The sequence below is a fragment of the Lutra lutra genome, chromosome 3, assembly GCF_902655055.1.
Source record: "Lutra lutra chromosome 3, mLutLut1.2, whole genome shotgun sequence".
NCBI classification, from domain to species: domain Eukaryota; kingdom Metazoa; phylum Chordata; class Mammalia; order Carnivora; family Mustelidae; genus Lutra; species Lutra lutra.
The window spans coordinates 123756436-123768778 of record NC_062280.1 but is presented as its reverse complement, the minus strand read 5'-3'; the positions used below and the strand labels follow the sequence as shown (position 1 = coordinate 123768778).

Below are 12343 nucleotides of genomic sequence, written 5' to 3'. Positions count from 1 at the left end.
ATGCCATCTCTCTCTCTCTAATAAGTAAATTAAATCTAAAAAAAAAAAAAGAATTTACTGGCCCTTCTTTTTAGACAGAAAGAAATGTATGGACATATTTTCTTTCTTTCTTTCTTTCTTTCTTTCTTTCTTTCTTTCTTTCTTTCTTTCTTTCTTTCTTAACAGCATCATCTTTCACAACATAAAAACACCCTAAGCCACACAGTAACAGCCTAACTATACATTTTCCTCAGTTTCTAGTCTAGATAAAACACTTTTTTCTGATTATATCAATAATATATGTTAACTGCAAACTATTCAGACAATTTAGAAGTTATTAAAGGAAGAAAGTGAAAATTGCCTAGAATTCTCCCACCCATAAATAAACCCTACTTAGAAAAATGTATTCCCTAAAGGCAGCTGTTATTCAAAATAATTTAAACATCACTATCAAGAAGTTTGTGTAAAACATTTAAGTACTTACAATTTGGGACCCAAGTATTTTCTAAACATTTGAGTAAGTTTTTTCTTATCTTCCTAACCATATCAAATACCTTTCAAGAAATAGTAAAGTGCAGTGGCTTTCAAACCTTTCTGAAGACAACCCACAGGAAGAAAATCATTTAATATTAAATGACAATATTCACATATAAACATATATAAGTGAAACAAGTAACTGCCCTTAATACATAATGTACTGATTTTTTAAAAATTCTGTCCCATTAAAAAAATAAAAAATGAAAAGGCTGGTTGTGTTGTGTGCTCTCTTAATTCACTTATGGCTTACAACCAGCAATTTAAAAATCACTGACCTAGAAGAAAAATTTCTACATTTAGTGATCCATCCAGCTATTTCATAGTTCTCCAAGTAACCAGAATCAAGTCATTTAACCTCTTTGCCTTTCAGTTTTTTCACTTATTAGTGACAGAATTCAAGAGACAATAAAACATGCACCTCAAAACAAACCATATCACCATGAGCAAACATTAGTATTGGTAAGCAAAACCAATAAACCAGGCAATCTTTCACTCAAATAAAGAGAATCAGACCCAGAATATCCCCATAATTCATCATGCTACCATCAATACATGACAAGATGCCTCGATAAAGAAGGCCCTCTGAAATTGAGTTTCAGTGCTTGGCTCACTCAGAGATTTTGATCTTATTTGATGGTTGCTAGGAAACCAACCCATCCTTCACTAAGGACAGCTGAAGCCCCACCAAGTGATTCCAAGTTATTGGAGATAATTAGAATTAACTGCAGGGCAACAGCACTATCAGATTTTTTAAAGTCAGATTAAAGCTTTGAAATGGCTTAAGCCTCTTTTAAATATGTATATAGAGTGGCCCACTGAACTATTTCTCACATGATACACTTCTCACAGTAGCACATCTCTACTGGCATAGCCCTAAAGGAAATCTCTGTAGAGATTTTTTTTTAAATTTATTTACTTGAGAAAGAGTGAGTTAGACAGAATGAGCTGGAGAGAGTGAGGGCCCAAGGGAGAGGGAGAAGCAAACTCCCTGCTGAGCAGGGAACCTGATGTGGGCCTCAATCCCAGGACCCTGGGATCATGACCCAAGGCAAAGGCAGACGCTTAACCCACTGTGCCACCCAGGCGCCCCAAGATTTATTTTCTAAGAAAATTTACTGTGGCATAAAAAACTGTTTTGAATTAGTTTTGGGCAAGAGAAATTACAGCCGATAGATGCAATACTCCAACAAAACAAATTTCATATATAGCCTTGTAATTCAGCTTGAATTAAAAAAAAAAAGCTATGATGAAAAGTTACAATATCTCTCACTTAATATTACACTCCACTTAGTGCAACATTATGTGTCTGGTAGTTCCAAGTTAAATACCACTATGATAAAACCATTAAGCTAATAATTAAAATGAACTTTTGATTATCAGTTTTTAAAAAAAAAAAGTGGAACACATTAATGACCACATGAGAACTTGTTATATACTTAACAAAAATTAATGGTTCATTGGCCAATCATAATAACTACTTTCCTATGTTCCCTAGCAAATGTATTGAAAGCCCAAGTCTTTAATAGTTAGAGTCTGATTTAAGTGTTAATCATTTCTGTGGTCTGATATGGCTGGATGAATATTTTCAGCCAAAAGCATAAAATTCAACCAACACTGAATGCACTAGAAAACTAAAAGTGAATAAATATTAGCTAGAAATTAAAGTACTTACATTGTGACTAGTAATGAACTGGTCACTTATGATAAAACAGTGAAATATGAGAGTTTAAAGTTCAGAAGATAGGTACTGCTGCCTTATCTACAATTAAAGTATAATTTGCACAGAAGGGACTTTTAAGATGTGTTTGAAAAAAGTAAGGGACTTATGGTGGAGATTTTCTTATGTTAAGATTAAAGGAAAACATTGGAAAAAATACATTACATCAAGACATGAAAAAATAGTTAAAACAGGTTTCATGTGGTACATAAACAATGAATTTTGGAACACTGAAAAAAATTTTAGTTAAAAAAAAAATCAACAGATCAATACCATTGGCTGAATGGTCTTTGGACTGACAGCTAAGAGTCTAGTTCTTTTAGGTAGAAAGAGGGAGGCCACTGAAAAGAACTAAAAATATAGTATTAAGAGATCTTTTGCACTGCTCCACTGCAGTAAACCATAGCAGAGCTAAGAGGGTAGGTCAAAAGAAGAAATGTAACAGAGTAGTAGTAGGAGAAACATCAGGTAGCAGAAATAACCTATGGAGAATCACCTTGGAAGCCACTTTGTTTCTGTTACAAATGAGCTAGTTTATTCATTCAACAAATATAAGTAGTATTGTATACTCTGATTGTGTATTTTGCTAGGCACTGGGAGGGATACAAATACAAATTAAGCCAGTCTTTGTCCTCAGGAACTTATAATCAAATACAGAACTTATTACCAAAACTACTTTAAGTGCCCTTGATAGTTCAAAGTAGCTGCTATAGGACTTTAGATGTACACATTCTCACTTCCACTCACTTCCAGTGATTAGGGGCAGCTGTTTTGCTGAGGTAGCAGGAACAGAGCTTCAAAGGATGAACAGAATTTTAAACACCAGAGATGAAGAGAAGAAAGGATTCAGGTAGGCAGCGCAACCTTTGAGTTAGCTGGAAGTAGGTATACAGAGTGAGAAGAAGGAAAAAAAAAAGATAACTAGCTTTCACTTCAATTCACAAATACCGACATGCAGAGATTTTTAAATTTTAATCTACTCATGGACTTTTTCTTATTTAAAACAAACAAACAAAAATCACAGCCTGACTTTGAAATTTATTCCCAACTGCACAAGAAAACCAATCCTAAAATTAGAAGGTTATACCAAAAATATTCATTTCTACTGAAAGAGGGCAGAAAGAGAGTGAACTGGCCGGGTAGCTGGTGTCCTAAAATGGTCATAGTAGAGGCACTAGTAGTGACAGCTTCTCATGGCCTTGCCAAAGGGCTTTAACTCAGTCAGAGAGGACTATCATTTCAGAAGAAAGACTTCAGACACCATTGCCAAATCAAACTTTGGCTTCTACACAAAAAGTATCAAATATGATTTTGGTGCTTACTATCTTTTTATTTGTGCTCAGAAAAACCACCAAACTCAACCCAATCAGACTAATAAGACTTCAAACCTTTCCTTATTTTGAGTCATTTAAATAGTATCTTTATTTGAAGTTTTCATTAAGACTTAGTAGCAGGTAAAATATCTTAATATTCCTTAACCCAACACTCCTATTTTATATAAGCAGATAATTGACGGTTAAAAAAACATGGTCCCATATTGTTTCAACTTTGTGCCTCTGTTTACTCATTTGTATAGGATGGTTATTTTCTGTGTCAGCTTGGCTGGGTCATGGTGCCCACATATTTGGCCAAACATTTTTCTGAATGTTTCTGTGAAGGCATTTTTCAATGAGATTAACATTTAAATTTGTAGACTTTGAGAAAAGCAGCTCACCCTCCATAACATTGATGGGCCTTATTCAATCAGTTGAAGACATTAATAGAACACAGACTGATCTCCCCTGAACGAGAGGAAATTCTGACAGCATACTGCCATGGACTTAATGGCAACTGTTCCCTTTAGTCACCAGCCTTCTCGCCTATCTTGCACTTTCTGGATTTACCAAGCCTCCACAATTTGCCTGAGGGAACTCCTTAAACTTTTCTCTCTTTTTCTCTTTCTGTGTGTATATATGTGTGTGTGTGTGTACACACACACACACACACACACACACTCTTACTGTTTCTCTGGAGAATCCTAATACAATGGTAATGCCAGAACGAGGAACAGAGCCTGTTGGTCAGACTATTCATTTCCCAAGGAGAGAACAAAGGAAGAAAGGGAAAGAAAGAGCAGTCAAAGGGAAGAACAAAGCATGCACCTTTGTTTTTATTTATCTCTACTTACAGCAAACAGATTAAGTGTAAAAGCAAACCAACTTATACATATATTTTAATGTTCTAAAACTAAAAAAATTTGGCTTAGATCATAAATTATCTCACAAAAATAAATATTGCATGTGTTTTCTTTCAGGCCCATTCTTCTTAAAAATGCCACACACTTACACATTTATTACCAACTTCAGTCCAACCAGAGTTTCAGAATTACTAAATCTCTATTTCCCACCATGGATGATAACCCCAGTTACAGATCTGCTACTATGTGATAGTTAACAGTGACAAATTAATCTTTACTAAATAGGATTATTAATTGTTAAAGTTCAGCTTCATGTATCAAAGAACTTCGTAACTCTATCACCTCAAACCAGTAGGTCTATTAATAATGAAGACAATTTTTTAAGCAAAAGCTTCAGTAACATTCTGGGGCATTATTAAAATGATGTTTTTAGGGAGTCTGTGCCTATTATCCATCTTAGTATGATGTTTTTCATGGCAAGTTAGTAACTCAATCAACTAGTTCAATTCGTAAATTAGAAATCTATATAGGTCTTCTAAGGTCAATATACATTGCCACATTTCATCTAAATCTGAATAAAAGAAGCAAGGAATGAAATGAACTACTAATTATATTTATTATATTGGGTAAATATTTCATCTGCAAATAATAACAGAGTTTAAAAAGCATACAGCTTCTGAAGAACATCTTGAAAGTAAATACTTTTTTACATTGGAGATTCATATATTAAAAAAAGTAGAATTCATATATGAATTTCTAATGTAACTATAGTTGAACATCATGACCTCAAAACTCCAAAATCTATTTTTCAGTTAGCAGAAGGTCAGTACATTAAAAAAAAAAACCCACAAAATAAAACTCAATAACGAGTATTTCTTTAAAAATTGAGAACAAATTCAAGCGGTAAGCACCTGACCCAGTAAGATCCAGACTGGGGGCAGAGTTGACCACTTTAATGACACAATGGTTCAGTGCGCCCTTGTGGGCCTGTGATGCACAGAAGAGTTAGGTGTAAGGAGTCATACACAGATGATACAGGAACTCTTACTCCAAATGGAGAAATCAAAAAGGAAGCGTGACACAAATAATATATTACAGTTTAGAAAATATTTTGGATAAACTGACTACTAAACAGATTAACAGTGGCATATAAAGAGGGTAGAGGAGTGGGAGTGGTTTGCTCTGTGTATGGGGATATTTTATCACTGATATTGTTCACAACTGCCAGTACATGGTGACAATACGCTGAAAATAACTACTTTTCATCTGTTTCATTATTATTTTTAAATCATCTCCAGAGAGTGTGTCCCTCTGTTACTGCCATCTAGAATGCACTGCTTCCCCTGCCCCCACCTCCTGGCACACCACTAACAGACAGAGAACTTTGAAATAACATGTCCTATACCATCCCTGAGTCAAAGAGAACTCATTTAGGCTGCACCAATAGAAAGAGCTATCCCAAAAGAGAAATTTTAAAAAATTAAACTTTATAATTATTTTCACTACTGTAGTTAGTATTACTGTAAGTGGTTTAAGTATATTATACATTAACAATTTAAATACTGGTTTATTTGTATTCATCTAATAAACATATATTTTAATGATGAAAAATAACTTACTATGAAAAGCAAATGTTGTGTCATCTCAGCATAATTAGGGGAAAATGCCCTTTTGCCAGATTTTATTCTTTTAGAGATCATAAAAAAAGGTCAGTAGCTCAAAAGTAGTAATAATTTTTCCCTAAGTTGACTCCACCCATAAAGGTTGAAAAAAATTTTTTTTTTTTTTGACACAGAGGAGAGCGAGCGTGTGCACATGCACAAGCAGGCAGAATAGCAGGGAGAGGGAGAAGTAGTCTCCCTGCTGAACAGGGAACCCGATGTGGGGCTCAATTCCCGGACCCTGAGATTATGACCTTAGTCGAAGGCAGAAGCTTAATGACTGAGCCATCCAGAAGCCCCTTATTTTCAGATTCATAAAGAGTCAATGGATTTGTCCTACTTCTGTTACATATATCAACTATGAGTTTTCCAGTAGTATTAAAAATAAAGAAGTTCTTTCAACCAAATTTCTGATGTTATTGGTCCCAGTCTAAATGCTTTCTAGGTATGAGAACTACAGATAAAATAAATACCATTAAACTTATTGAAATGAGATTTATTGAAGACAGAAGAAAGAACCAGAAATTATGACACTGGAACATCTGATCTGAAGGTATTGAATACATAGCAGCTTGGAAAGAATATGTACAAGGGGCAGATCAGCTCTGCCTCAAAGTCTACAGGGTTTTTTCCAATGTAACACATGTAAGTAGAGACCAAATCACCAGTTCCAGCATTGTGTTTATAATTGTTTGGAATGAAGGCATTGTTATAAATTTTACTATAGTTACCACCTTTACAAAGAAAAGAACAACAAAAGCACAATGTAATTATGCAATAAGGGGAATTTGAGATTTAAATTTACATCCATGAAGATTAATGAACAATGCACAATTTAATGAACATCTTTATCCTAGATGGGTTTTAAAAAGGTAAAAATTATTCTGTCATGTAAAATAAAAACAAGTAAGCCAATTTCTGAAGCTTCCAAATTCTTAAAAATTCAATGTACCTTAACATGGCAAGGCTTCTGAATAAGGTACTCAATTACGATTAATAAATGTGCTATTAATATAGTGAGGCTTAAAAAAATCAGCAGATTGAATTAATATCTCCTCTTCTAATATGTAACTTAGTATATAGTAGGCTCCAAAAGTTTCATTTCCAAGTTATTCATAAATATATCAATTTCTAGAGTTTGCCTAGCACCTAATAAGCAAGCAAGCCAATACTTCATTTACAGTCTTAAAAGCAAACAAAAGCTTAGGAAAATAAATGTGTCCTCTTTCATTTCTTCAGTAAGTGTCGGCCAGGGTATGTCCGAGAAGTAGGATGTATCATATAAACAGCACAATGCTAGACTATATTATGAGACTATAGCACCCTCACTCCCTCTGTAAGGTGTGGAGGTCTACGCAGCACTAATATCTAGAAACAACTAGAAAATCACCCAACTAGAAGGGCATCTTGCTAGCTTAGACCTAACTACATCAACTTACCAGATCCCTGTGCAACACCCAGTTAGCATGCAGGTAGTGAATCCCATCTAGGATCTGATATAATAGTGACTTCACCATTCCCCGAGGTAACTGAACTGGCTTCTTGTTTGCTTTAGAAGCTCTGTGAAACTTGATTATATGCTGAAAGAAAGAAAAATATCACCAGAAGCTTAAAAAAGAAAAGAGGGAAAGATAATTTGATGTATAATATATTCCTGCCAGAAAAAGAAACACTCAGGGATTCCCAAAGATATTGAAAATATAACCTTAGATTCTGCTGGGTAACATAAAATTTAGAGCTAAAGTTTCATTTCCTAAGCATGTAATCATGTCTCAGAAAATAAATGACTGCAACAGAGAAGCAGAGAATAATGTGATTTTATTTTGAAAGCATAATTAAAAATTATTTTCAGAGTATACTCAATCCCTGTTTACCTGGTGGAAATTTTCAAGAACAGAATCTTTTTTATCTGTAGTGATTAAATGAAAAGAAAAAAAAATAGAACAAATTTCAAGAGAGACTTCTGGGTTGGCTGACACAGCATAGATATGGTACCTAATTATAATACATGAGTTATAAACAAAGCAAATAGGAAAATTATTTCAGTAAAATACACAGAAGCATAAAGAAATAACATGTAAATGACCAGTTCACACTGAAAATATTTAGAAACATGAAAGATTCAGAAAAAAACCAGCCTGTACTAACCATTGAAAGTTTTCCAGGAATAGTATCAGTGGACATCTGGTAAAACACAATACCACTTTATAAACAGAAAAATCACTTAAAAATTAAGGTACCCCAACAGAAACAAGATCCAATGTTTCAAACTCTCTTGACAGGTTTCTTCGTTTTAATTAAAGCACATTTAAACTGTAAGAACACCTACAATTCAGCTGAAGTCAATTCTGCTGTATGTAAAACATAGGTATATGCCTGGCACCTCATGTGAACGTGAAAAGACTCTTGAGCAGTAATTCTGAGTGAATATTAAGCATATTCTTGAAATTAATAAACATAACTAAGAGTGACTTATTTTATATTAGAGGTCAACATTTTTGCTTCCTATTTTCTGATGATATAAAAAGTGGAACATGGATAAGAAATAACTAGTAACTAATGAGTGAAGGAGTTTTACTTTCCAAAGAAAAAATATATAGCAAAGACTACCTGGTGGGAAGATAAATTATATCAGTTGGCATACATATAGTATGATTAATCTATACTTTAACAGCAGCATTAACTATTTTAATTTTCTTCTGTTATTTTTCCAAAGTATTTAAAAACAGTCAAACAAAACAGAGCTACAATTCAATAATCTAGAATGTTCTGTCACCTATCCCAAGAAATGGTGTGACAATAAAGTCTGTTCACCTTAATAAGGGCTAATGGTTCTCTGGAGCTTAATAAAAATATATTAAAATACATATTTTTAAAAATTAAAATTTGCCAGAGTAAGAATAATATGTAGGGGAGGTTAAAAAAATGATGCCATAGCATAGGCATTTCTTCAGTTAACACTTTCATTAAATTTTAACAAAATACTTTTTTTTTCTTAACCAATATTTTATAACTACAAAAAACTACACTGGGGAAATCTCTTACCTTCATTTTTATTTCAGGGCTATATAATAAATATGTGGTGTGATTATCATGAAATTTCACCAACATCTGAGTGATTTTTTTTTTAAATGACTCTTTTTATTGGGACTGTTTTGTTATACTCTGCCACCTTACCCCAGCTAATTCACTTCAATATTCGAATTAAAATAAGAAAATAAAATGGATAAAGGAGGTTTTAGTAAAGTGAATTATTTGATTTTTATTAAAATGAACATTAAAAGTACTTACTTGACTTCAATGAATATTAAAAAGATGACAACAAAGCCAATGATGACTATATACACACATCTGGCAACACTGCATGCAGCATAATTTGTAAAAGTATAATTATTTATACCTACATGTAAAATTAGATATCACATACTAGCCTGTTAGGAATTATACCGAATATAATACTATCTCCTATGTTCAATTATTACAAATCACATTTTATTACAAATCATGATTATAAACCAGCCTAGAAATTTCTCATAAATTTGGGTCATATAATTTGATTTCATGTTAGGCTTGAGTATGAGTATTCAATTCAATACTGGCCACCCTAATTTAACAAATTTTTATTAACAGGATCCCACTTTGATTTGATTAGATTTATTTTAAAAGAACAGAAGCTACAACAACAAAAATATTTACAACCAGCATTGACTTTGGACAATAGTTTCATAAAACAGAAAATTTGATGTCTACTTTCAGTTCAAAAGCAATTCCTTCCAGATAACATAAAAACAATTTGAATCAAACTGCATTTACTCATGGGAAACAGGAATCCACAGAGCAAATATATTTCTTATAAATCTGAAACTATATGAAACCCATGTAAGTTTCAATTTCTGAAATCTGTTGAAGCTAAAATTATGTAAATGAGGCTAGTTCTAGAAATTAGCAAGAGTTTAAAACTATTGTACTATTTTTAGAAGGCAAACTTATTTTTGAGCAATTTTACTAGAATTTGTACTAGTTTTATTTCAAAATTTTGTATTTATATTTACAAACTACAGCTGAATGAAAAAATGTAAATTTTAAAGATATTTAAAATTGAGCCAGAAGATTATAATCCCTTGCATAGCAATATCAGTGGTCCCGATTTACAATGGTTCAACTTACGATTTTTTGACTTTATGATGGAATAAAAGCAATAAACATTCAGCAGAAACCGTACTTGGAATTTTGAAATTTGATCATTTCCCAGGCTGGTGGCATGCAGTGTAATGCTCGTTTGTGACTCTGGGCAAGGGCAGCTACTATACCCAGTCAGTAAGGGTAAACAGCCCATACATTTACAACCATTCCATACTCATACAGCCATTCTGTTTTTCATTTTCAGTACAGTATTCAATTACTAACATGAGATATTCAACACTTTATGGTAAAATAGGCTTGGTGTTAGATGATTTTGTCCAACTGGAGGTTGATATAAGCGTTCTCAGCATGCTTAAGGTAGGCTAGGCTATGCTGTGATGTTCCAGATTCTCAATTTGTGATGGGTTTACTAGGAATGTAACCCCATGTCAGTCAAGGAAGATCTGTATATATGTTTTCTCTGGTATTTACTTCAATAAATGCACAACCAATATATAAATATAAATATAGAACAGTATACAAAACACAGTGAAACACTTAAAGATCTTATTAAATTACTTATTAAATACTAGAAAAAATACAGGTCACAGAAATGAAGTATTTATTAACTTAATGTAATATTGCGTTTTTGTTCACTTGCTTTATTTTCTAAACTGTAGTCTGTGTTAACATGCTCTTTACACAAGACTGATCAGGATATAAGTTTTGTGAGTATATTTCAAAATTATTTTGGCTATCCTGCTATTTTCTTTAGATATATCATAAACTCTTATCCCCAAGATGGCATTTCAGACTTCCAAAGAACATAAAGGAGTAAATTTTATAGTTACCCAAAACTTCTGTAAATACCAATTTAAAAAATGATCTAATGAGTAAATGCAAAATACTGAGTTAGCTCTTTGTAATTCAGCTATTTAGCTAAGATAAATTTAAATTCTCAGTTTAATAATAATTTTTATCAATATAACATCATTTTTGTCATTGTATTAGCTAACCTAATAAAACTAATCTAATAGACTGTAATTACATGACTTTGAGAATCTTCAAGGATTTAATTGGGAGCTCTCTTCCACAAAGAATTCTTCCTATACAAGAACATGCCCAATTCAAGTAAGTACAACATTGAACTTCTGCTGATGGAAATAAGAAATGCATTAGAACATGGAGTATTAAATATGAAAAATATTCAATAAATGATTAACAGTATGTTACACTTGTATAGTACACTTAATTTATAAAATTTTTCAAATACAAAATTGCTCTTCAGAAAAATCCTGTAAAAAAGTAGGAAAAGTACCACATTTTACAAATGGGTTTGGGGAAACTGCAACTTCAGAGCCATTAAGAGACTTGCTTAATGTCATATGACAAAAAACAAATAGACAAAATGTCATATGACAAAAAACAGACAAAAAACCGTTAAGTCTCAGTCTAGTCTTCCAAATATAACATATTTATCTTCCTATATAAGGATAACACTTTCTCATTTTATATTCCTTTATAGAGTAAAAGGAAACATGCTGCCTTTAAAATTCTCTAACAAAATAGTTATTACAGTTACTTTTTAAAATTTTATCAAAAATCTACAGTTAGGAAACAATACTAAATAACTCTTATTCTTATACTCTTCAGATTGTACTATTTTTCTGTAGCATGTTACAAAGTTTACTCTGATAAGATCAAAATGTAGTAATACAAAGTAAAATACCCTAGACTTGGTAATTCATCAATCACATTCTATGAGGTCACTTTTATTTTTAAAATGTAAATCTCATAGTAAGATAAATTAAAATTGTTTCTAGTCACTCTTAATCCCTGACTGAAACCAATGGCTCGATGTCTACCAGCAATTCACCTTACCCAGAGGTCATGTTCAGCGTAGTCAAACAGAAGCCATACTTTCCTATCAGCATGAGACAGAAAAACCTTTTGAAGAGAGATGACATTTGGATGCTTAAGCTCTCGAAGTAACTGCAAAACAAGGAAGAGCAATTAAAAATCTTTGCCATGAAAATAATGTTAAATCATACATTTGTAATTCACAGAAATATAAACCCAATGGTAATCAATCCTAAAAATCTAGTAAGTACCCACACTATTTTGAAAGTGTCCAGATATGTGCTTCAGTAA

General features: G+C 32.6%; 1 protein-coding gene across 6 annotated transcripts in view; it reads right to left on the bottom strand.

The window, feature by feature from the left end:
- CDK8 (cyclin dependent kinase 8) overlaps positions 1-12343 on the bottom strand; it is a 126814-nt gene that overhangs the window by 37153 nt on the left and 77318 nt on the right. For 5 of the 6 annotated variants that reach the window (XM_047722965.1, XM_047722966.1, XM_047722963.1 and 2 more), the window contains exons 3-4: positions 12074-12184; positions 7510-7650 (exon numbers count right to left, since the gene is read on the bottom strand). In XM_047722965.1, coding sequence (XP_047578921.1) covers positions 7510-7650; positions 12074-12184 — 252 coding nt within the window. Of the gene's footprint in view, positions 1-7509; positions 7651-12073; positions 12185-12343 lie in introns of those variants that run through there. The other variant, XM_047722968.1, reaches the window with a different exon arrangement.